The sequence below is a fragment of the Jaculus jaculus genome, chromosome 6 (genome assembly GCF_020740685.1).
Source record: "Jaculus jaculus isolate mJacJac1 chromosome 6, mJacJac1.mat.Y.cur, whole genome shotgun sequence".
Taxonomy (NCBI): Eukaryota; Metazoa; Chordata; class Mammalia; order Rodentia; family Dipodidae; genus Jaculus; species Jaculus jaculus.
In genome coordinates this window covers 2553017-2579933 of record NC_059107.1, presented here as the reverse complement: position 1 = coordinate 2579933, position 26917 = coordinate 2553017, and the positions used below count along the sequence as shown (strand labels likewise).

At 40.7% G+C, this 26917-nt stretch overlaps 1 protein-coding gene across 10 annotated transcripts in view; it reads left to right on the top strand.

The window, feature by feature from the left end:
* Rapgef6 (Rap guanine nucleotide exchange factor 6) overlaps window positions 1-26917 on the top strand; it is a 209664-nt gene that overhangs the window by 144305 nt on the left and 38442 nt on the right. For 5 of the 10 annotated variants that reach the window (XM_004666588.2, XM_004666590.2, XM_004666586.2 and 2 more), the window contains 3 exons: window positions 5615-5772; window positions 15343-15583; window positions 20867-21250. In XM_004666588.2, coding sequence (XP_004666645.1) covers window positions 5615-5772; window positions 15343-15583; window positions 20867-21250 — 783 coding nt within the window. Of the gene's footprint in view, window positions 1-5614; window positions 5773-9781; window positions 9797-15342; window positions 15584-20866; window positions 21251-26917 lie in introns of all 10 variants that reach the window. The other 5 variants (XM_004666587.2, XM_004666589.2, XM_045152408.1 and 2 more) reach the window with 2 other exon arrangements.

Genomic DNA, 26917 nt, shown 5'->3' with positions numbered 1-26917 from the left:
GCATGCACCACCAAGCCAGAGCTCTTTTTATTTTTTTAATGTTTTATTTTTATTTATTTAACAGAGAAAGGGGGCCTCCGGAGAGAGAGAGAGAATATGGGCACACAAAGGCCCCCAGCCACTGCAAACGAACTCCAGACGCATGTGCCCCCTTGTGCATCTCGCTAATGTGGGTCCTGGGGAATCGAACCAGGGTCCTTTGGCTTTGCAGGCAAAAGCCTTAACTGCTAAGCCACCCCTCTAGCCCTCAAAAATATTTAAAGTTTTAATTCTTATTTATTTGCAAGCAGAGAAAGAGAATAAAGATAGAAAATGGGCATGCCAGGTCCTCTAGCCACTACAGACAAACCCCAAATGCATGTGCCATTTTGTGCACCTGGCTTATTTGTGTACTAGGGAGTTAAGCAAGTGCCTTCACCACTGAGCCATTTCTCTGGCCCATAATTTTTAAGTATTTATTTGCAAAGAGTGAGGGAAAGAGAGTGGGAGTACCAGGGCTTCTTGCTGCTGCAGACAAACTCCAGATGCTTGCACCACTTTATGCATCTGGCTTTACATGGGTACTAGAGAATCAAACCCATGCCATCAGTCTTTGCAAGAAGTGCCTTAACTTCTGAGCCATCACTCCAGCCCCTTCAAAAACATATTTGTTTCTTTGAGGGAGAACGAATAAGTATGGGTGCCCCAGGGACTCCAGCCACTACAAATGAACTCCAGGTGCATGCACCGCCTTGTGCATCTGACTTTATTATGTGGGTACTGGGCAATTGAACCCAGGTCTGCAGGTTTTGCATGTAAGTGCCTTTAACTTACGACTCAGATAGCCAGCTCTGACTTTCTTTTTTTTTTTTCTCTCTTTATTATTATTTTTTTTTAATTTAATTTATTAGTTTTCTTTTCAGTAAATACAGGCAGTTTGGTACCATTATTTAGGTTCATCTGTGATCTACCCCCTCCCATTAGACCCTCCTTGTTAATGAAAATGGGTCGTGCATTGTGGAGTTAGCCCCCAGTTATTGGTATGATAAATGTCTCTGCATATCATGACCCAACATGTGACTCTGACATTCTTTCCACCCCCTCTTCCGCAAAATTTCCCTGAGCCATGTTGGGTTCATTTTTGGTCTGCTTCAGTGCTGAGGTGTTGGGGGCTTTCTTTTTTTTTTATTTGAGAGAGAGAAGGGGTGTATCAGAGCCTCTAGACACTGCAAATGAACTCCAGACGCATGCACCACCTTGTCCATGTAGCTTTACATGGATACTGTGAAATCGAACCCAAGTCCTTAGGCTTTGCTGGCAAGCGCCTTAACCACCAAGCCAACTCTCCAGCCCCCCGATTTTCTTTTTTATTTAATTTTTGTTTGTTTGTTTCTCGAGATAAGCTGTCACTCCAGGTCCTCTAGCTAACGTGGGACCTGGGAACCAAGCCTCGAACCGGGGTCCTTAGGCTTCACGGGCAAGCGCTTAACCACTAAGCCATCTCTCCAGCCCTCAGTTTTTGTTTTTTCTTTTTGTTTCTGTTTTCATTTTGTTCTTTCAAGGTGAGGTCTCTAGCCCCAGCAGACCTGGACTCACTCTAATCCCAGGCTTGCTGCAAATTCACATTCTACCTCTGTCTCCCCAGTCCTGGGATTAAAGACATGTACCACCATGCCCAGCTTAAATCCATGTTTTTGTTTATTTTGTTCTTAGATTTTTGAGGTAGGGTCTTGATTTAGCCCAGGCTGACCTGAATTCACTATGTAGTCTTAGGGTGGCCTCAAAGGGGAACTAGTTCTTGATAAGCAAGCAAAATCATCCATTTCTGGGAACAGTGAAGTTAATCCCAGCACTCCAGAGGCAGAAGTAGGAGGATCACTGTGAGTTCGAGGCCACCCTGAGACTATATAGCAAATTCCAGGTCAGCCTGGGCCAGAGTGAGACCCTACCTTGAAAAACCAAAAAAAAAGAACTAGTTCCCCTCTAAATGTCAACATGTTTTTGTTGGCTTTTACCACTGGGCTTATTTTTCATATGCATATTGATAACTACTTTGTGGCCTTTTAACTTCATAGTAAAAGTGCTTTTTATTCTAAATAAATTTAGTGTCAGGGAATTAATTATTGAGGAATTTTTCAAAACTGTCTTGTTTCTGTTTCTGCATCACCTCTCAGGAGACTGTTTTGGTAAGAAATGACATAATTATTTGTCAAATAGGCTTTATCAGTTCAGCTTCAAGCATGGATATTTTTCAAATTAAGTATTTCATTCTGTCATAGCATGCATTGTACATGAGTAGTTTTCATTTATACATGCTCACACCTTAACTACTATAAATTTACAACCCATTTTACATGATTATAGCTATGCAGTGTTTTATCTCTTGCTTACTAAGAAATAAAATTAATGTTAGTAATTCGTAACATTAGTAGGAGATATGAAAGACTGTACACTTTTTCTCTGTAATGAATCCCAATTTGCTACAACTGATGCAAATAATTCCCTTTAATAGAAAATTTTAACTCTAGGGCTAGGAATATAGCTTAGTTAGCAGGGCACTTGCCTGCCATGAATGAGGCACAGGGTTAATTCTCAGCATTACACAAACCAGGCCTGATAGTGCAAGCCTGTAATATGGGCACTCAGAAGGTAGGTGCAGGAGAATTAGAGAAGCTGGGAATCTCAGGATTATCCTTGACAAGGACTGAAGAGATTGCTTAGGTTAAGGCGCTTGCCTGCAAAGCCTAAGGACCCTGGTTTGAGTCCCCAATACTCACAGAAAATTTAATACACAAAATGTTGTGTTCATCTGGAGTTCATTAGGAACCACTAGAGCGGCCCTGTTGTGCCCATTCATATTCATACCCTCGCTCCCTCCCTCCTTCTCCCCCCCCCCTTTCTCTGCTTCCAAATAAATAAAAGATTAGGCAGGCATGGTAGCACATACCTTTAATCCCATCACTTGGGAGGTTTGCCAGGATTTTGAGGTCACCCTAAGACTACAGAGTGAATTCCAGGTCAGCCTGAACTAGAATGAGACCCTACCTCAAAAAACCGAAGAGGGGGAGATTATCCTTGACTATATAGTGAGTTTGAGGCCAACCTGAACTATATGAAATACTGTCCCAAATAATTGCTGGGCAAGGTGGTGCACATTTTTAAATCCCAGCACTCAGGAGGCAGATAGGTAGATCACCATGAGTCTGAGGCCACCCTGAGACTACATAGTGAATTTCAGGTCATCCTGAGTTAAATAGTGAGCCTCTACCTCAAAAACAAAAATTCTGATTTGGGGCTGAAGAGACAGCACTTGCCTGTGAAGCCTAAGGACCCAGGTTTGATTCCCCAGTACCCACATAAGCCAGATGCGCCAGATGGCACATGCATCTGGAATTTGCTTGCAGTGTCTAGAGGCCCTGGTGTGCCCATTTTCTCCACCCCCTCCCCAAATAAATAAATAAATCTAATTTTAATATTGCTGTAAGGTTTCTCCTGTTTTATGAGTAAGACTAGCTAACCTTTTGAAATTTTATATTCTTGGATTTGGGTACTGAACTCATGAATCCAAAAATTGCTAGGTTTGTTTTCAAAAAAAAATTTTTTAAGCTTGTTTAAAAATATAGAAACAGATGTATGGTATTTACATTACATAAAATATAAAGTAAGTGTGATATCCCTCTTTTCTCCACTTACTTTAAAATGTTTTATTGTGAGTACTAGAAGTACAAACCAACTATAAGGAGCTAGTTTAGGAGAAGCATGAATTAGTTGTTAAATATGCTATTTTTCTTTCTTCCTATGAGATTAGACTCTTTTCTCCCTGGGACTATTTCCTATTTTTGCAGTCCCTTCATGTTACACTTAAATTTTCCTCTACCTTCCAGTATTGTTTAAATATCTGTCCTTTGTGGGCTGGAGAGATGGCTTAGCGGTTAAGCGCTTGCCTGTGAAGCCTAAGGATCCCGGTTCAAGGCTCGATTCCCCAGGATCAGTGTTAGCCAGATGCACAAGGGGCCGCACACGTCTGAAGTTCATTTACAGTGGCTGGAGGCCCTGGCACGACCATTTTTTCTCTCTCTCTCTTTCTGCCTCTTTCTCTTTCTGTTGCTCTCAAATAAATATTTGTCCTTTGTGGGTTTGTTAGCTGTCATTTTAGTTTTGGTAAAAGTACTTCATTCTTAATAAAAATAGGAATCCTAGGGCTGAAGAGATGGCTTAGCAGTTAAGACTTGCCTGTGAAGCCTAAGAACCCTGGTTCCAGGCTCGATTCCCCAGGACCCATGTAAGCCAGATGCACAAGGGGCTGCACGTGTCTGGAGTTCATTTGCAGTGGCTGGAGGCCCTGGCGTGCCCATTCTCTCTCTCTCTCTCCCTCCCTCCCTCCCTCCCTCCCTCTCCCTCCCTCTCCCTCCCTCTCTCTCTCTCTCTCTCTCTCTCTCTCTCTCTCTCTCTCAAATAAATAAATAAAAATAAATTGTTTTGGTTTTTTAATCAGAATCCTATATTTCTTTGTGCCAAAGTGTTCACCTAGGTTATCCCATCCTTTCCATAGTCTACCATGTGGTAAAATAGAGTCAGCTAGAGAAAGACATTGACCTGAGCCCAAACAACTAATAACTCCAGGTCTGTCTGACATCACAGCTTGCTCTTGAAACAACCTTTGCTTCTTTCCATGTCCCGTCTTCTGTACTTCCCTGATAAGCAGCTTTCTCTCATCCTGGCTCTTGTCTGGCTAGTAACAGAGTCCATCTTGCATCATTTCATAATCTGCCTATCTTACACTTCTAACATACTCTGAATGCATCTCAGATCACTCATTTTTTAGATTGTAGTTTAATACTTTCCATGATAATAGGTAAGTATTCTCTGACTTTGTGTGTGTATGTGTGTGTGTTTGTATAACACATATAAGGAAGAATGCTACATTGAATGAAATCCAGTTTGTTGATTAATAATACATTGGTTTCAGCATCATAAGGTCAGTCTTTAGAAAAGAGTTAGTTAATTGATAATTTGTGCTGATGAGAAACTTTTTCACTGCTAGCCTATATTATTTAAGAGTTCTGCTTTAAATATTTTGGGATGACTCTTTGAGTTTTTTGTTTTTTCTTTATAACATTTAAAGGTGTCACTATAGTAGTTGTCAAGTAGTTAAAGGACAGTCTTTCCTTCAGTGTGACCATTTTGTTGCTATTGGCCTTTGAAACCTTAGGAGGGGATGAGTTTTTGCTGACTGACTTTCTGTAAGGATTTTGGTATATTCAGGACAGGGGAAGCACTCTATGGAGGGGCTGGGTATAGCTGAGTAAGTATATTTGAAATTTGAAACTGACAAATGGCAAGTTCTCCCTGAACATGCTGGTTCAGTTCCTCTACCAAAGTCAGTACGAGTAAATAATGACTATTTATAATATAGTAGACTGACTTGTAAATTTTATTTTAATTGTCACAAACATTTCATTACTATTTTTATCATCATGGTTCTACTATTTTTAATTACTGTAATATTTTTACCTATATTATTTAAATCAGCAGTCTGAATTGTTTCTGTTAAGCCTTAGTACACAGAAAATAGAATTGTTTACTATTAAGTACCTTCTAATATTTTAGAGTAACATATGACATTCTTTTGAAGTGATGGAGGCCTGAGTCAATCACAAGATGACAGCATTGTGGGAACAAGGCATTGTAGGCACAGCTTGGCAATAATGCCAATTCCTGGAACTCTCTCATCCAGTAGTCCTGATCTCCTACAGCCTACCACCAGCATGTTGGACTTTTCCAACCCTTCAGGTAATGTTTGTATGAGACTCTGTGTAGACACATTGGTGCTGAGTACACAAATATATAGTTGAGCCTTTTACAACAAATACTGGATTTGTTTGAAGCCTCTCACCTGTACTTTATGACTTCAGGCAAAAAACTAACATGATAGCCTGGCATGGTAGCACACGCCTTTAATCCCAGCACAAAGGAAGCAGAGGTAGGAGAATCGCTATGAGTTCAAGGCCAGCCTGAGACTACATAGTGAATTTCAGGTCAGCTGGGGCTAGAGCAAGACTCTACCTCAAAAAAACAAAACTAACATGAAGATATTTTTGCCTGAACTTGAATTATACTTCCTTCAAAAGTAAAAGTACATAATAAACAATGGCTTCTAAACAGATTCTGCTATTTTGAGTAGTTACTAAGTGGCAGAATAAAAACAGACATTTTTTAGCCTGTTAACCAGCCTGTGGAAAAGACTAGAGGTTGATTATTTTGTATCTGTGTTACACTGAAATGTCTTAGTAATTTTCTTTTTTTGTTATTTAACTATTGATAAGTTCTATAAATACAGATAATATATCATGATCATAATTTCATCTCACAACCCTCTGTTTTTCCCCTCCATGCCCTCCCTCCACTGAATCCCTTCTTTCCAACAAATGTCTCTTCTTTTTTGATACCATCATTTTTTCCCTCCTATAATGCAGGTCTTGTGTAGGTAGCATCAGCCACTGTGAGGTCGTAAATATCAAGGCTACTTTGTGTCTGGATGAAGTATTGCAAACACTCCTCCCATTCCATCAGTTCTTACATTCTTTCTGCCACCTCTTCTACAATGGTCCCTAAGCTCATTAATATATGGGTATAAACAGTGTTCATTGGGCAATTTGGTGGGCATAATATACCCATTTAGCCAGACAACAGTAGTTTTTACTCCTCTAGGGCTATGACATCCCTAGCCATAGGCTTTGACGAGGTTTTCAGTACCAGGCATGTATTCCTTCCTTTGGAGCAGGCCTCAAATCCAATTAAAGGGCAGTTGGTTTCCCCCCAGACAGACATGTCACTATTGATTATACCAGTTGGCACATTTGTCTGACTGGCCAGCCAAAGACTTGCTAGGTCTACTACTATTTAGCACCTGATGTCCTCTTTCTCCCAAAAGGCTGTATGCTGCATAGTGCATTGGTCTTTCCAGCATCCTAACAGCTAGTCAACAGGGAGGAGGTTTCTGCTCAGCTCCAGCTTGATGTCTCAGTGTCCTGCAGCCCAAGCAATAGGGCCTTACCATCTAATTCTGATAAGCAACTAAGAGCCTTGGCAGTGGCCTATAATATTTGGAGTGCATCAGGGGCCTCCCTGGCCATCAGCTCACTGGAAGTGAGTACCAACATTCCTGGCGCTGAAATTTTTCTAATAATAATCTCTGCCTTCTGGTTGCACCATTATCTACAGTCATAGGGTACTTCTGCCCAAACTGTCCTAGTAACTTTCTAAAAGCACTGATTTTTCTCTCAACATCTGAAGCTAAGATTGTTTTTGTCATGAATTGTTATCAAAGTGTCACAGCATCTTTTTCATGGTTGTTCAAAACGTCAGGAGATGGTTATTTTGCATTTATTGGTGCCCAGTGGCAGAAATTGCCAAATAACTATATGATGTAAAATGTCATACATTTTACAGAATTGATTATATATCCATCACTTGAAAACATTTTAAGTGGCTTTTAATAAAAGACACATAAGATTAAAACTGAGCTATATAATTAAGTTGAATGAAGAGAAAGGAAAAAATTTTCACAAAAATGAGTGTGTGTTTGATTCAACTTAGCATAAAAAGGAAGGAAACATAATTACATACAAATATAAGTAAAAACTCCAAGAAATAACAACAGCTTAGTAACAATCATTGTGTCCATGGTTTCTTTTTACTGCAGTTTCACTTAACCACTAGGGGTTACTCCTAAATCTAGTCAGCTAGTCTATATGGCTATATAGTCTATATAGAGGTTTGAGTGAATCTTTACTTGACCTAGAAATTTCTTGTGCCCACATGTGAGGATTCTATCATGAGAGAAATCACTCCAGCTGCTGGATTAGAAGTTAGTATAAGGAGCCAGGCATGGTGGCACACACCTTTAATCCCAGTACTCGGGAGGCAGAGGTAGGAGGATCATGGTGAGTTCAAGGCCATCCTGAGACTACATAGTGAATTCCAGGTCAGCCTGGGCTAGAGTGAGACCCTACTTCGAAAAACCCAAAAAAGAAAAATAATAGTTAATATAAATATTGTTGGCAATATTTAAAGTTAAGTGTTTATATGAAAGGATGATGTCACTCAGGAAGGACTATGTTTAGTTTGTGAGACAGAAAAGAAAGGCCACTGCCAAGCTGAACAAGTGCTGATGGGGTAAACTTCCTCCGTCAGCCTTCCGTTCTGACGCCCTCCCACCAGTGCTTCATCCTGTCTTGAAAGAGTCCCATACCGTCAGGGCTGTGTGTGTCTATGTGCTTTGCTAAGTTCTAGGGGTCTCTATATATGTAGTGAACTATTTCTTATTTCTCTCCTGATCTGAGAAGCACAATTCCCCTTTCCCTGCTGTAGAGTCACTCTGTCCTTTTTCAGCACATTTTCATTTTCTCTCCTATATTTGTCCTGTGGTAGAATAGAAATTCATTTCTGTGTTTGTATGTAAGTGTTTTATACTGGTATTTCTTACACTGTGTAGAAAATTCACAAATAAAATATTTTAACACTCCCAAACCACAATTGAAATTTGCATGCTTTTGTGAAAACATGTAGAAGGAACACATGATTCGTAGATTTGTGGGACTGAGTGAATAAGAAGTGGGATCGAGGAAAAGAAGAGAGGTTAGTAGTAAAGTGACGATTTAGGTAGGAGAACAAGCTGAAATTACTAAAATTTAGAAGTGGGTTGGGAAGATGGCATGTTCCATGAAGAACTGAGATTTGACCACCAGCACCCTTGCAGAAAGCCTGGTGTAGCCATGCATACCTGTAGCTCCAGTCTTAAGGAGGGCAGAGGAAGACCCACTGGAAATGATAGCTGCAGGTTCAGTAAAAGACTGGCTCAGAGAAATAAGGTGAAAGAATGATAGGAAAACCCCTGAATTCTGTGGCTTCCACATTTGCATACATACATGCATGCACTGAAAACAACCCCACACACTAATAAACATGTAAATTGTGCCACCCTATAAAGCTGAAATTCAGACCTGAAAAAGGTGTTTCCCATCATGCTGTGAGACTGATTGCACAGCTGTCATCTGAAAAAACATTGAAAGGACTTGAGGATGCTTTTGAAAAACCTGTTGAGAAAATCTGAGAAGTCTCTGTCTGCACCATGTGCCTCTGTCAATAATGCAGCTGAGCACACGTGTCATAGATATCCAGGGTATGAGTTAATATCTTGAGATCCCAAAACCTGTAACTTTGTGAAAGCCTTCTGTCTCTTTGTCACTTGCATTTATGTTGAAATATTCATGTTGAAACAAAATACTGTCTTATTTCCAGACTCATCTCCTTACTTCACACAGTAGCACCAACATTAACTGTGCATCATATTTTTCTGTTGTTACACCCTTGCATCAGTAGTCTCCTTTTATTTGAGCTTTATCAGTTTTTTTAAATACATATTTGTAGTTTATTTATTTGAGAGAGAGGCAGAGAGAGCAAGAGGCAGACAGAGACAGAGTGAATGGGTGTGTCAGGGCCTCCAGTCACTGCAAACAAACTCCAGACGCATGTGCCACCTTGTGCATCTGGCTTATGTGGGTACTGGGAAATTGAACCTGGGTCCTTAGGCTTTGCAAGCAAGTTCCTCAACCGCCAAGCTGTCTCTCCAGCTCAGAGCTTTGTCAGTTTTATCAGTTGAGCTCAGCTGTATGTCTATTCTATGTGTGTAAAGTTCTTATAAACTCAAAGTCAAGTTGTAGGCAAAACTAGAGAATGTTAAAGTTTGTTTTTGATGGCTGACTTTCTATGATTTTGCTTTTATTTTTACTGCCTGCAGCAGTTGGTTTTTACTGTAAGTATCTTGGTATTCTTTTATCATGTTTCTGTGTCATCTGTATGTTCAAAAAGTCACATGCAGAATTGAATGAAATAGGAAGCAGATTTTATTTCCACTTACAAGATGGTGTCCTTTTAGTCATTTTCTTTGACTGTGTGTTTTTATCTTCATGTAGAGTAAGGGTATATATGCTACTGTATAACTTGTAAAACATTTATTAAAGGTTTGACCTAAGATAGAGTTTAAAGAATCCACAGTGTGGAGCAGAGGATGTATTTCAGTGGGTAGAATGCTTTCCTGGAATACAGGAAGTCCACATAAATCAGGTGTAGTGGTAGATGCCTGTAGTCCCAGCACTTGGGAGGTGGAGGCAGGAGATTAAGAAGTTCTAGGTCATATTCAGCTACATAGTGAATTCAAGGACAGCCTGGGCTGTATGAGACTGCTTGAATTAAGCCCCACACACACAAAAAGAATTTGAAGTATGAGTAAAAGGAATTTAAATCTTATTTTTAAATATATTTTATTTATTTATTTGAGAGAGAGGGAGAGAATAGGCACAGCAGGGCCTCCAGCCACTGCAAACAAACTCCAACTGCATGCACCCCCTTGTGTATCTGGTTTACGTGAATCCTGGAGAATTGAACCAGGATCCTTTGGCTTTGCAAGCAAATGTCTTAACCAGTAAGCCATCTCTCCAGCCCAAATATGATTTTTTTTCCCCTGTGTTTTCATATAGAACTGTTTACCTATCTTTTTTGTTTTTTTCTTTCACTTTTCAAGGTAAGGTCTTACTCCAGCTCAGGCTGAGCTTGAAATTCACTATGTAGTCTCAGGTGAACTTACTGCAATCCTCCTACCTCTGCCTCCTGAGTGCTGGGATTAAAGGCTAAATTATTTTTATTTATGTATTGGCGGGGAGAAAGAGTGAGTGAGTGTGTGTATAAAAGCATGTCAGGGTCTCGTGTTGGTGCAAATGAATGCCTGGCCGGCTTCACATAGGTGGCTGGGGAATTGAACCCAGGCAGTCAGATGTTACAAGCAAGAGACTTTAACCACAGGCCATCTCCCCAGCCTCCACTAGATTTATTTAACAAACTCAGTCTACATTCAGAGTCTTGAGTTATTTTTACTACTTTTTAATCAAACTATAAAGAATGGATAAGTTGCAAATTCCTCTATTCTTCAAAGTTAGTTAATTTACTCACTCATCATTTCAAAATTTTCATTGCACATAAAATACATGTGTCATTCCTGGCAACACAAATTAAATGTTACTCTTCCCCATACACATATATAGCATGTGTGTGTGTGTGTGTGTGTGTATTTGTTGTTGTTTGTTTGTTATTTTGGTTTTTTGAGGTAGGGTCTTACTCTAGCTCAGGCTGACCTGGAATACACTATGTATTTTCCGGGCGGCCTCAGACTCAACCTCCTACCTCTGCCTCCTGAGTATTGGGATTAAAGGCATGTGCCACCATGCCCACCTTCACTCATATTTTACTTAACAAAATACCTTGAATACTTTTCTGTATCTGCATGTAAAGATTATACCAAAGTAAATTTTATATATACCTTATATACATAGCCAGAAGGTAATTGACAGCAATGAGGATGAAGCCTAGGACCTTGTACATACATATTAGGCAAGTACTCTACCACCAGCCCTCTTTTGTTTGTTTAATTTGATAGAGAATTGGAATGTCATCAGACACATGTGCCACTTTGTGTGTATGACTTTACATGGGTAAATATTTGGTAGAATTCGTTCAACTAGTTCTCTTCATGGACGCTTGCATGCTGCTTAAGTTCTTGTGTTTGTGTACCTCCATGTGTTTTGTGTTGTTGATATTGCTTGAATTTTATCAATAAAATTTTTTTGAAAATTCTTTTCTCATTGTATAAATTCCTAGAAAATATCATGGATTTTTGCCTTTTGGCCTGTAAAATATAAGAGAATCCACTCTTGGCCCTTGATCTTTGCCATTCCATGCTGCCCTTCATCTCTGTGACATCTCTCACTACAGATGTTGTCTTACTTGGTTGAAACACTTGTTCTCTCTTTTTTTAAAAAAAAATATTTTTACTTATTTATTTGAGGGGGAGGGAGAGGAAGCTAGACAGAGAGAGAATGGACCTTGTGCATGTGGCTTATGTGGGTCCTGGGGAATCAAACCTGGATCCTTAGGCTTCGCAGGCAAGTACCTTAATTTGCTAAGCCATCTCTCCAGGCCACACTTGTTCTCTTACCTGAACGCCTTCCTGAAAGCAGAGCCACCTCACTGTCATTGCGTCCTCATCACCTGACACCACTGGCATAGCAAGGAACCTAAACACTTGTTCAGCAGGCGGCAACTCAAAGCAGAATGAAAGAGCAGTCCTTTCTTTAAGACCTCCTTAAAGACCCTGAAGCGCGTTCCCATTTTTAGTATAAGCTCAAGGTCAAAACATCCTTAAAGTACTTGTTGTTTTTACTTTACACATGTAAGACTGTAAGTAGCATTTTAGAAGGTGTATTTCTAGTTCAATGCTCATGTATCTGGAGTTCCTTTTTTAAATTTCTTTTAATTTATTTGCAAGGAGAGAGAGAAAATGGGAGTTTCAATGCTTGCTGCCACCACTGCAAATGGAACTCACAACACATGTGCCGTTTTGTGCATCTGGCTTTATGTGGACACCGGGGAATCAAACCCAGGCTATGCAGCTTTGTAAACAAGCACTTCTATCTGCTGAGCCATCTCTCCAGCCCTATCTGGAGTTTGCTTTCTTATTCTGTTTGTAAATTATATGACTGCTTAAGAATAAATACTTCAGAGATCTTTTAAAAGATCTTTCTGGGGCTGGGGACCCAGGTCAGTGGCAGAATGCTTGGCTAGACTGCACAAATTCTTAGGTTCAAACCCCAGTACCACCAAAATAAAAAGAAAACAATCTGCTTTGTTTGCCTTTGTAATACAACTTTTTTGTGTGCATTTTGGTTTCATAACTAAAATCTAAGATGATTAAATTAAATCATTTTTCATTTTCCATTCAAGTTTATTCTGACCTCATATTTACTATTCATCTAATCAGTGGACATGTATGCATTTGCCATGTACCAAATATTATATTTGGCCATGGATGTTGTCTCACTGGTAACAAATGTATTTATGAATAAGATGTATACAGTATATATGTAACAATTCTTAAATGGACAAAGATTACACTGTCCCTGGTATCAGTGAGAAAAAAATTTTTTTTTCTTCTGATGTCTCTTGGTTTTCCAAGTTGGTATTCATGATCACATTCATCAGGGTTTGTCTTACAATTCCTTTGGATAATCCCATTTGCAGAAATGTGTTAGGTGCACTTATTTATTATGCCTCACTCCCTCTATGACTAAGAACAATTTGCTTTTCACCCTGGAGAGCATATGGCTTGAACAGAATATAGCTTTGTGACCTCGTTCAACACCGTGTCTACAGGTATCTGTTTCTTCCCCAGAAGAGTTACAGCAGCTGGGAAAGAGAATGTAAAGTGGGTGTAGATCCCCAACCTATCTCTGCATAATTCCCTCTGAAAAATTACAGAAGGAATAAAGACATCTCACCATACTTGCAAGGTATCTCTTTTGCTGAAGCTCAGCCTCTAAAGCTGTAGCAGACAGATCCAGTTCTGAAGCTTGAGGCCTAGTCTCATAAAGAGGGTGGCAGCAATGCAAGTAATAAAGTATGTTCCTTGATTTCTTTTTTTAAGGACTTGCTTAGGAGGCCTGGAAAATAGCTCAGTCGAGGAAGCACCCAAGTTTGTTCTTGGCACCCCCAAAGGAGTTGTGGGTATGATGGCACACCTGTAGTCTGTGGGCTGGGAAAGCAGAGGCAGAGGAATCCCTGGGGCTTGCTGGCCAGCTGGGTCTTAGCTGCATTGGTGAACTTCAGACCAGTGAGGGACTCATCTCAGAGATGAACAGCATACCTGAGGAGCAACACCCAGAGATTGTCTCCTAACCTCCAACAGACATACACACACTTTTGCACCTGCACACCTATACACACTTAACAAAAGCTAAAAGGAATAGTGAAACCACTTTGTTCAGGCTCCTCCTGGCAAAGCAGACCTTCCATGTGCTTACAATAATTTTCTAGCAGAAGTCAAACATCTCTGATTCAGATGAATTATAAAGCTATCTAACCTTAAAGTTTGTATCTGGTACTAATAACAGCACTCGAAAGATTAAGTTAAGGTGCTTGCCTGTGAAGTCTAAGAACCCAGGTTTGATTCTCCAAGTCCCAAGTTAGCCAGATACACAAGGTGGCACATGCAACTGGAGTTGGTTTGCAGTGGCTAGAGGCCCTAGTGTGCCCATTCTCTCTCTCTCCTCTGTTCTGTCCCTAATAAATAAAAATAAGAACTTTGAAAAAAATCTGAACAGGAGGTTTTTGATGACAGATCTTTGAACCCATCAAGGAAAGGCAGTTTGGTGCATCTTCCTTAGAATAGAGCCCTGAGTAGATGGCCTATTCTGTTTCTAACTCGACTGCAGACCCAGAGCACCCATCATCTAACAGTGAAGAGCCTTCTTAGAGTTCCTTCCTGTATAGTCAATTGAATCTTTTAGTCCTAAGAACTAGTTTCTTTTTGTGTTCTCATTCTTGAAAATAGAGGATAGTTGTGGGATTGATTCATCTATAAATACTCGTTCTTTTTTAATAGGGAAAACTTTAGCACTTTATGCTATCATAATAACACTTTTTACTTACACTGTCGTCATAGTGAAGATTATTCTGGAAGCTTTAGCAAGTTTGATAAGAAAATGATGGAGATATCAGTTACACATGTATATCATGTCAACATTATCCTGAGGCAATAGCATAAATCATATAACAAAGCTCAAAATATTAAACCAAATGGACATTTAGGACCTTCCTGTTACAGATAAACTAAAATCTAACATAAAAACTAGAGAAACCAGGTGTGATGGCACATGCCTTTAATCCCAGTACTCGAAAGCAGAGGTAGGAGGATCACCGTGAGTTCAAGGCCAACCTGAGACTACATAGTTAGTTACAGGTCAGCCTAGGCCAGAGTGAGACCCTACATCAAAAAGCAAAAATCAATTAAAAAAAAAAAAAAAACACCTATGGAAATGTGTGCTACTCTGTAGTAGAGTGAGTACTGTAAGTAGTGTGATTCAGTAGGAGAAAGTATAGAGGGTATCAAAAACTTATCTTAACAAACACAAAAGCTGGGTACATGCTTTTTTTGAGAGAGAATGGGCAGTGTTTATTTACTAAATATTTGTGGGTGTGAGAAAAGAGGGGGAGAGAGACTGGGCATGCGGGGGCCTCTAGCCACTGCAAATCCTACATGCATAAGCCACCTTGTGCACCTGGCTTTATGTGGGTACTAGGGAATCGAACCAGGGTCCTTAGACTTTACAGGCAAGCGCTTTAGTGCTCAGCTCTCTCTCCAGCCCTACTTCAATGTTTAGAAGGATCTTTGTGCTACAAATTGCTGTTATTCTTAAGAGTTTAAATGTTACTTTCTTGAAAATAGTAAGATCAATCTTTGTATTTACATAGATATTCCTGATCAAGTTATCAGAGTTTTCAGAGCAGATCAGCAGAGCTGCTACGTCATCATCAGTAAAGACTCTACGGCTAAAGAAGTGGTTTGTCATGCCGCTCATGAATTTGGTCTGAACGGTGCATCCGACACATACTCTCTCTGTGAAGTCTCTGTTACTCCAGAGGGCGTCATAAAGCAGAGAAGACTTCCAGACCAGTTCTCCAAATTAGCTGATAGAATTCAGCTCAACGGAAGGTGAATATTGTGTATTACTGAATGTGTGTTTGAGAATGCACCTCTTGACAACTCCCTGCTCACATAGGTACTTCAGGCAGTAACACCGCGTTTTATTCTGCTGAGTTTTGTTCTGAAATTAAAGTAGGATTTCTTTCTTTTTTTGCTTTTTTAAGTTTTTCTGGTCTCCACAGTTATGTAAGTAGAATCTTGTGGCACCCTTAAGGCTACCATAAAGTGGAAAGAAAGAGAAACCAGCTTAATAGAACATTTAATAATTCCCACTCACAAAGTCTTGGGACCTGTAATGTGTTCTAATCCCTATTTTTTACAAAGGAGGGGACTGATTGAACCTTTATTATTTCTGAATGTACATGTGAATTGGTCTGTGAATTTGTTCTTAAAATTAGTAGGATATAGTTTGAGCAAAAGAAAAACACTTTTACTATTTTTCTAATAGCTTTCCTTTTATGGATGTTCAGTACAAAATTTTAAATTTTGAAAGTGTGCTCTGTAAGTTAGTTCATGTTATAGAAGATTATTTCATTAGTCCATGTTTGGTTTGGTTTGGTTTTTCAAAGTTGGGTCTCGCTATAGCCCAGGCTGATCTAGAATTCACTCTGTAGTCTCAGGCTGGCCTCGAACTCATGGCGGTCCTCCGACCTCTGCCTCCAGAGTGCTGGGGTTAAGGATGTTGCACCACCACATCTGGACATTTGTTCTTTTCTAAGGTAACTTTCTTTAAAAATGGTCTTTTTCATTTGACTCACTTTTTCACATAAAACACAAAACTTGTAAGCCTTAAAATGATGGCCCATCATGGTGACAGTGAAGAAAGAGTGAGTTGGGTCTGCCTCTCAGACTGCATTGTGGATATAAGAACATAGTCTCTGGAACCAGACTGCCTCTGGCTATGTGACTTTAGGCAAGTTCTGTAGAGCCTCCTCCTGAAATTTCTAATCTGTAACGGTGGTAATAATAATAGAACCTACCTCACAAGAGCCTTGTTAGAGTTACATGAATTAGTAAGCGCTATAAAAATGTTAGACATTGCTGGGCATGGTAGCACACTTCTTTAATCCCCGCAATCAGGAGGCAGAAGTAGGATCACCATGAGTTTGAGGCCACCCTTAAACTACATTATGAATTCCAGGTCAGCGTGGGGCAGAGTGAGACCCTACCTCGGGGAAAAAAAAAAAAAAAAAAAGTTAAGATATGAGCCAGGTGTGGTGGTGCACGCCATTAATCCCAGCACTCAGGAGGCAGAGGTAGGATCACCACAAGTTCAAGGCCACCCTGAGACTACATAGTGAATTACAGATCAGCCTAGGCTAGAGCAAGACCCTACTTCAAAAAATGAAAACAAAACAAAACCAAAATTAGATATGGCTGATCAATGGCTCAGTGGTTAAGAGTACTTGTCACTTAAGCATAAGGACCTCTTGGGCACAAGACCACTAAGTTCAGCTCCTCAGAATTCAGCAGGGCATGGCCACACACAACAGTAACCCCAGTCTACACCAAAGAATCTCGGGGATTACTGACAGAAGTTCTAGGTTGAGAGAGAAACTCTTTCAGGGAATCATGTGAATGGCTATAAAAGGATACCTATTTGGGGTTGGAGAGAAGGCTTAGTGGTTAAATGCTTGCCTGTGAAGCCTAAGGATCCCAGTTAGAGGCTCCATTCCCCAGGACCCACGTAAGCCAGATGCACAAAGTGTAAGGTAGCACATGCATCTGGAGTTCGTTTGCAGTGGCTAGAGGCCCTGGTGCACCCATTTCTCTCTCTACACGCCTCTTTCTCTCTCTGTTTGTTGCTCTCAAAACAAAAAAATTTTTAAAAAATGATACCTATTGTCTTCTGGTCTCTACACACTCATATATACACAGTACACACCACACAAAATTATAAACTTAATTTTACTTGTATCATGGCCTCAACTGCATTATTCATTCCTTTGCATATACTTATAAACAGTATAAAGACAAAATAAGTGTAGTTCTTTGACAGTAAAAAATGAAAACTATGATAAGCCTAACTTAAATTGTATTATTAAAATGGAGTAAAAATTACATTTGATGCAGTATTGCCTATTGCCTGTTTTCCCTTCCAGCTATATATATTTCCAGCAGTACATAGTTCAGGGCCTGCCTTACAGCTTTTAAGTGCTATAAAAGTAATATTCTAAAGAGAACAGGAATTAAAGGTCTTTTGTGCAGGTACTGATCAATAGCACTTGCTGGGATGGGAGTATAACAGGAAAAAAACACCAGTGGAGGAGTTTCCCATCTACAGAGTATATTCTTCCTTGCTTCATTTGAAAATTTTAGGTCAGGTGAAAGGGAAGGAAGAAAGCAGTAACTGCTGAATGGAAATTAAAACATTCTCCATTTGTGTGCTTGCCTTGCCTGAATCAGTTCATGCTGTCCATGAAAAAAATGCTTTCATTGGGCTGGAGAGATGGCTTAGCGGTTAAGCGCTTGCCTGTGAAGCCTAAGGACCCCGGTTCGAGGCTCGGTTCCCCAGGTCCCACGTTAGCCAGATGCACAAGGGGGTGCACGCATCTGGAGTTTGTTTGCAGAGGCTGGAAGCCCTGGCGCGCCCATTCTCTCTCCCTCTGTCTGTCTTTCTCTCTGTGTCTGTCACTCTCAAATAAATAAATTAATTAATTTTAAAAAATGCTTTCATTGCACCACCTATTTGTCCAGTGATGTATTAGTTTCTCATTGCTGTCACAAAATGCCTGACGTGAACAGCTTAGGAGGACTGATTTTGCTTACAGTCCACTGTGGTAGGAGTGTACAGCAGAGCAAAAGTGGGTCCGAGCATATCAGTTAGGAAGCAGCGAGAATGGAACTAGGGACGTGGTATAACCTTCAGAGGTATGCCCCAAGGACTTGCCTTTAGCTGTGTCCCCTTCCTTGCTCTAGTACCACCTCCTAGCTGGGGGCCAAGCTCAGCATGTGGGAGACATTTCATATTCAAACCATACATTCCACCCCTGACCCCCAAAGGCTCATCCTCAAAGTCTCAGCAGTCCCCAGTTTGCACACACACCAAGTCTAAAATAAAAACCTCTTCTGAGACTTAGAAAAACCTCTTAGCTGTGAACCTTTATAAACAAAACACAAATTAGAATTACAAGATAATAGTGGCACCGAATAACTATTTTCATTCCAAAAGGGGGAACTAAGGTATAGCAAGGAAGAGTCAAACCACAATAAGACCAAAACCCTACAAGGCAAACATTAGATCCATGCCAACCTCTAGGACACATGGTGTTATCATATGAGCGCCAGTGTGCTTGAGCACGCTCACCCTCTGTAGCCTTCCTGTTTGTAGCCCACTCAGCTTTCCCCTGGAACTGGCTCATTTGTCTGTGGTTTCCTTGGTAACAAAGTTCTGGCGTCTCCAGCATATTGAGGTCTTCAGTGAATCTTCAGCTTCACTTTCACAACCTATCACTTTCTCAGAAACCAGCCCATTCATTACTTGGTTTCCAAGAGCTTCCTATGAACACAGGTAGAAGTTTACATGAACCTGGAACTCTAGACAGTGCTGCAGTCTCCTGCCAGCTTCTGCAGTAGCTGAGCCCCTCTAGACTGACCCCGCAGTGGCTTCTGCGTGCCTGGGTGGCTAGGCACAATAATGCAAATCCTGGATAAACAGTTTTCCTGTACTAGGGCGGTACCCCAGTACCTCTTCCAAGAGAGAGTCTTTCTGTTCTTCATTTATTTATAAATTGTTTCTTCATTTTTACAGTTCTAAAGATTGAACCTAGGGCTTTAAGCATGCTAGGCAAGTAAATGTTCTGCCACTGAGCTTAACCCTTGCTTTTGTTGTTGTTTTGAGACAGGGTCTCACCAGACAGGTCTTAAACTCAGGATCTTTCTGTCTCAGCCTCCCAATTACTTGGAAATAAGAGGCTTGCATCATCAGGTCCAGCTGTAATGTCTTTTAAATACGTTCGCTCATTAGTTTCACACATTTATGGTCTTGTAAGGCCTGGCCAATTCCCAAGATGCCCTCGATATTTTCCTATTGTCCTGATGCAAAGTACTTTATCTCCTTTCTCCATAATGGTAATTCCCTCAGAAACCATGCCTTGCTGGGATGTGGATATGCACGCCTTTAATCCCAGCACTCGGTAGGCAGAGGTGTAGGAGATGGCTCTGAGGTCAAGGCCACTGTGAGACTAAGTAGTGAATTCCAGGTGAGCCTGGGCTAGAGTGAAACCCTACCTCAAAAAAAAAAAAAAAAAGCTGGGTATGGTGGCACACGCCCTTAATCCCAGCACTTGGGAGGCAGAGGTAGGAGGATCGCCATGAGTTTGAGGCCACCCTGAGACTTCATATTGAATTCCAGGTCAGGCTGGGCTAGAGTGAAACCCTACCTCAAAAAAAAAGAAAAAGAAAAGAAAAAGAAACCATGCCTTCCTTAGCCCCAACCTCACTAAGCTTTTCTGGCCGACTGTAAATTTTCACATGCTTCTTTTCTGATTTTTGGTCTCGATTCTCAATGTAAATCAGGCTGAAAGCTGCTGGCAGTAGCTGTGCTATAGCCTCAACAACACATTGCTTTGAAACCTCCTCTGCCAACATTACTAACCCATTATCTCTAAACTCGGCCTCCAACAAAGTCAGAGCATGCAGTAGGTGGAGCCAAGTTCTCTGCTAGAATGTAGCCTGCATGCCCTCTGATCTGGTTGCCCATAGAATCCTTATTCCAATGTGAAGCTTTTTGAACATGACCTTTACTGCCTACATTTCTGTCAGCATTCTGATCTTCAGAGCTCTAATCAGAGTAAGGCATTGAGCTATACTTACAGCATCCTAGATTTCTGTGTCTCACATGTCCAGATTCCTCCCACAAACCAGATGCAGACTTCAGAACCATGTTGAGGGTTAGTGAGTGCAGGGGTCCCACTTTTGTTGTCTATGTTGGTCAGTTTGTCATTGTTGCCCCAACTCCGTGATATGAACCACTTAGGGGAAGGGATCCTGGCCTGGCCGTGACTGAGCTTTGACTCCCTAAACTATGCATCCATTCACACTTGCTGGTTTTTTTTATGATTACTTTCAAGATTTTATCACCATTATCCTCACTTTTTATAATAATGCCAAATGTCAGGATAGCAGGACAACTTCTTAAAGGGTCTTATTTAAAATGCTGTTTTTTCATTTCATCTATAAGCAAATATTCTAATGTTTTTGGCAAAGGCAATGGTGAAATACTATTTTTGAAAAAGTGTTCTTATAACTGTAATCTCACTTATGAGCATATTTATAATTTTCCCCTCTTAGGTATTATTTAAAAAATAACATGGAAACAGAAACATTATGTTCTGACGAGGATGCTCAGGAGCTGCTGCGGGAAAGCCAGCTGTCACTGCTGCAGCTCAGCACCATCGAGGTGGCCACCCAGCTGTCCATGAGGGATTTCGAATTGTTTCGTAATATTGAACCTACTGAATACATTGATGACCTTTTTAAATTAGATTCCAAAACAGGAAATACTCATTTGAAAGAGTTTGAGGACATTGTAAATCAAGAAACATTCTGGGTTGCCTCAGAGATTTTAAGGGAATCAAATCAGCTCAAAAGAATGAAGATAATTAAGCATTTCATTAAAATTGCACTTCACTGTCGAGAATGCAAGAACTTTAATTCCATGTTCGCAATAATAAGGTAAGTTTGTGCAAATAAGTACAAGTATCTTGTAGGGTTTCTTTACATATATTTTTTTATTTTGTTTTTATTTATTTATTTGAGAGAAAGGGGGGGTGGAGAGAGAGAGAATAGGTGTACCAGGGCCTCTAGCCAGTGCATCTGAACTCCAGACACATGCAACCCCTCATGCATCTGGCTAACATGAGTCCTAGGGAATTGAATCAGGGTCCTTTGGCTTTGCAGGTAAACACCTTAACTGCTAAGCCATCCCTCCAGCCATATTTTTTTGTTGTTTATTTAAGACAGGGTTAACAAGACAGCCAGAGAGAGTGTGTATTTTCATGATACTAGACATGAAGCTTTTTCTGCTCTGGTATTAAATGTCTAGGAAAAGTTAAGTTTGGTAAGTCTTTAATGCAGCATGGTTAGATTGAAGATGTTTTTCCATTCTGGTGGATTTGGCTTTTTCTCTGTTTTTATTTATCCTATGTTGTGTCTTTCTATTTTCTTTTCCCCTGTGTCACTGATCATACCATATTCAGGTGTGTGGTAGTCGGGCTTCTGTACAATGCACATCTCACTGACACTGGAAAACTACATTGTGGTATCTCTGATCTAGCAATAGTAATTAGAAATAGCAGTCATTGGATGTCTTCCTGATTGCCAGAGCCTACATATGGTATTATAAGATGTGTTGTTATCAAGCAAGTTTGTAAGCCCAGGATGTATAAATGCTTACGTGAACCAGGTATGGTGGTGCATGCTAAAGTCCCAGAACTTGAGAGGCTTAGGTAGAGACTTACTGTGTCTTTAAGCTAGACTGCTGCTACAGAGTGAATTTCAGGCCAGCCTGGGAGAGAGTGAGACCCCACCTCAAAAACAAACAAGAGCCTGGAGAGAAAGCCTAGCAGTTAAGGCACTTGTCTGCAAAGGACCCAGGTTTGATTCCCCAGTACCCACATAAGCCATATGCACAAGGTAGCACATGTCTAGAGTTTTATTTGTGGCAGCTAGAGGCCCTAGCATACCCATATTCATTCTCTCTCTCTCTCAAATATATAAATAAGTTTTTTAAAAAAATTTAAGAACTAACATGCTTACATGAGCTCTCCCTACTACCTTCTGTCTGCTCAATTATGAGAAGCCAATTTTAGGGAATTTATATTCTGATTCTCACCCAGCAAACAAATGATCAACAAAAGGATTGGATTTAAGACTGGAGAGATGGCTCAGCGGTTAAGGTGCTTGCCTACAAAACCTAAAGACCTGGGTTTGATTCCCCAGTACCCACGTAAAGCCAGATGCACAAAGTGGCACATACATCTGGAGTTCATTTGCAGAAACTCGAGGCCCTGGTGTGCCTTTTTCTCTCTCTCCCCCCTGAAAATAAATAAAATATATTTTTTAAAGGATTTGATTTCACTTAAGGCAAGTAATTTGTTTTGTTTTGTTTTTTGAGGTAGGCTAGGCTGACCTGGAATTCACTATGTAATCTCAGGGTGGCCTGGAACTCAACTGTGATCCTCCTACCTCTGCCACCCAAATGCTGGGATTAAAGGTGTGCATCTCCACACCCAGCTCAGGACTTGCTTTTTCTCTCTAACTTCTTTCAATATATTTTTTTTGGTAGTTTAATTATTAACATGGTGAGGGGAGGTTTTGTCTGTTTTGCTTCCTGTTTCTGCATTGGCAGTTCTTTCCCAATTTGGGGGAATTTTTCTTCTATGATTCTGTTGAAAAATCTATTATGCCTTTGGAGTAAAATTCTTCTACTAAACCCTGAAATCTTATGTTTGATCTCTTCGCAGTGTTCCAAATGTCTTGAAATTCCCATCCATGCCTTCCTATGATTTGCCTTTCTCTTTGTTGGGCTACATTGGACCTACCACCGTGTCTTCTAATTTAGATATTCTATCTTTCTTTGTTCCATTTCACTGTTAAGCCTTTCTACAGTTTTCTATTTGACTTACTATGTTTTGCATTTCTAGTATTTCTGGATTTTTTTCCTCAGCATTCCTAGTTCCTTACTCATGTCTTGTATTGACCTCCTTGTTTCATTAAATTGGTTTCCTTTGTTGTCTTTGATTCCTTTGAACATAGTTAAAATCATCCTTTTGAAATCTTTCTCAGGCATTCATCTAAATGACCTCACTGGAGGTCATTTCTGATGACTATAATTTTTGGTAGAATTATATAGTCTTGATTTTTTTGTGTGTGTGTTTCTTGTATTATAATGTAGAGATTTTCCATCTTGGGATAATTTGATGCTTGGCTTTCCTAATTATCTGTAGTATTCTTGGGTATATAAATCTACGGTTTATATCTTCTAGGTAGGAGCTTAAGGTGCCAAGTATGATTCTTAAATGACTGTCAGTAACAGCAAAAGTGAACCTAAGTGTTGGGTTTGCCTGCTGTGTTTGCTGCTGTTCTAGTAGGCTGGATGGAGCAAATATAGGCAAATTCTAAAATTCAACTGAACAATATACACATTCCATCAAAACCAGCATTTATGTAAGAGTGAATATTAAAACAAACAGATCGTCTAACAAAGTCAAAGGGCTGTGTGTTGCCCCAAGCCCTTAATCCTGTCAACTGGGAGGCCGGAACTTCTGGTCTGTAAAAGGTCAACCTGTGGCAGAGTGAGACCCTGTCCCCACAAATGACAGAGGAAGAGACAAAGGCACTATAAATTAGGAAGCAACAGGTGACAACCCCAAAATATAGCTTATTTAAGAATGGCAAATCTGGGGCTGGAGAGATGGCTTAGCGGTTAAGCACTTGCCTGTGAAGCCTAAGTACCCCGGTTCAAGGCTTGGTTCCCCAGGTCCCACGTTAGCCAGATGCACAAGGGGGCGCATGCGTCTGGAGTTCATTTGCAGAGGCTGGAAGCCCTGGCACACCCATTCTCTCTCTCTCCCTCTATCTGTCTTTCTCTCTGTGTCTGTCGCTCTCAAATAAATAAAAAAATTTAAAAAAAAAAAAAAGAATGGCAAATCTGGGCTGGAGAGATGGTTTAGTGGTTAAACGCTTGCCTGTGAAGCCTAAGGACCCCGGTTCGAGGCTCGACTCCCCAGGACCCACGTTAGCCAGATGCACAAGGGGGTGCATGCGTCTGGAGTTCGTTTGCAGTGGCTGGAGGCCCTGGTGTGCCCACTCTCTCTCCCTCTCCCTATCTGCTTCTTTCTGTCCCTCTCTGTCTCTCTCAAATAAATAAACAAAAATTACAAAAATAAAAATTAAAAAAAAAAAAGAATGGCAAATCTTGGGCTGGAGAGATGGGTTAGTGGTTAAGATGTATGCCTGCAAAGCCAAAGGATCTAGTTTCAATTCCCCAGGACCCACGTAAACTGGATAGATGCACACGGTGGTATATGCATCTGGAGTTCATTTGCAGTGGCTGGATTCCCTGGTGTACCCATTCTCTGTCTACCGCTCTCTGCTTCCTTTTTTCAAAAAATAAATAAAAATGTTTTTAAAAAAAATAATGGCAAATCTGACCATAAGATTTAACATCTAATTTGCTCCTGTGGAAGGTGCAATTAGCACTTAAGATGCAGGCCTTTCTGACAGGTACAGACCTGGTGTAAGCCCTGCTTGTTACCCTTTGGGATGACTTTGGTCCCAGCTGTGCTGTGTGACTGCGTGGGTCCTTCTTTCCTGCACTGTGGGCTCAAGCACACTGCCTGCGTCTGTGGGTCACTGCTCTGATTGTCTGTACTGGGTGCTTTGTAGCTCAGTTCCCTTCCCCAGGTCTCCACTGGGTGCTGGCACTGGTGGTTGTGGGATGGGATGCCAGGCAGGGTGCCTAAAGTTATACTAGAGTTTCATGGTTGGTCCCTGCGATCCTCTTTCCTCAGCTGGTCCTTGTTGTCTTCCCCTTCAGGTTTCTTGAGTTTGTAAGGAGGATGGTGTGAGTGGAAAATCCCTCACCTGGTTTCTTCTGCAGCTCAGGCAGAGCCTGGTGGCTGTGTGGACCCACATCGCTGCTGCCTGCTTCTGTGGTCTCTAGAAGCTCTGGGTCTCTCCTACTTCTCTGCTGTGGTTGATAATTTCTTATATGTCTTCTCTTTCTGGTAGAAGAGTGTATTTTGTTGTTTTTCTGCTTATTCCCCCCTAGGTTGCTTTGGCATGGCTCTACTCCACCATCTTTCCCAGAAGTCTCTTGAACTTTTTTTTTTTTTTCAGTTTTTTTTCTGATTTGTTTATTTATTAGAGACAGAGAGGGGGAGGGAGAGAGTGTATGAGAATGGGCACAGCAGGGCCTCTAGTCACTGCGAACGAATTCCAGATGCATGTGCCACAATCTGCATCTGGCCCATGTGGGACCTGGAGAATCAAATCTGGGTCCTTAGGCTTTTCAGGCAAGTGCCTTAACCACTAAGCCATCTCTTCAGAGCTCCCTTAAACTTTTTTTTTTTTTTTGGAACTCTTAATATCTTTTGCTACTAAAATGTTTTCCTTATATTGTCTAGCCATTTGTAACACTTGCTTAAATATCCTAATGCACACACATCGATTTCATACATTAGCATTCCTGTTTCTAATAAATTTCAGCTCATATTTTTGGAATTTTAAGTTAGAAATCTGATTTTCTAGCCAGGCATGGTGGCACATGCCTTTCATCCCAGCACTTGGGAGGCAGATTTAGGAGGATCACTGTGAGTTTGAGGCCACCCTGAGACTACGTAGCGAGTTCCAGATCAAACTGGGCTAGAGTGAGACCCTACCTCAAAAAAAAAAGAAAGAAAAGAAATCTGATGTTCTTATTTCTCTCAAATAATTATAACTTTAATCATTTCATCTCATTTACATGTTTATCTTATGAGTCAACTGGCCCTCTCAAGCCAAATATTACTTTTAATCGAATTTATTTGCAAGTTAGGAATGAATATTGAATTTAATTAGTATTTTTTTTCTTTTGTAGTCTTAGGAATAGAACCAAGGATATTGCACATGTTAGGCAAGCACTGTCCCTGAGCCAGTCATAGCCTCTGTGATGTCCTGGTATCTAGACAAGCACTACCGCTGAGCTGTAGATTAGACTGTGGCTAATTTTTTTGTTTGTTTCTTCATGGTATGGTCTCACTTTAGCCCTGACTGAATTGGAACTCACTCTGTAGTCCCAGGCTGGCCTCAAACTCACAGTGATCCTCCTACCTCTGCTTTCCAAGTGCTAGGATTAAAGGCATGTACCACCATACCCAACTGACATTGGCTAATTTTTGGCAACCATTCTAGTTTAGTATGTATCTTAGTATCAATAGGGATAAGGTTTGCATTTCTGTTTTATCTTTGGGGTGATTTCTGAGAAACAAAGGTATCAAACCCATCTTAACTCCATACCTAAAAATTAGAAGTTAAGGGCTGGAGAGATGGTTTAGCGGTTAAGCGCTTGCCTGTGAAGCCTAAGGACCCTGGTTCGAGGCTCGATTCCCCAGGACCCACGTTAGCCAGATGCACAAGGGGGCGCACGCGTCTGGAGTTCGTTTGCAGTGGCTGGAAGCCCTGGTGCGCCCATTCTCAATCTCACTCTCTCTATCTGCCTCTTTCTCTCTCTGTCACTCTCATATAAATAAATAAAAATGAACAAAAAAATTTTTAAAAAAAATTAGAAGTTAAGGCCAGGCGTGGTGGCGCACACCTTTAATCCCAGCACTCAGGAGGCAGAGGTAGGAGGATCGCTGT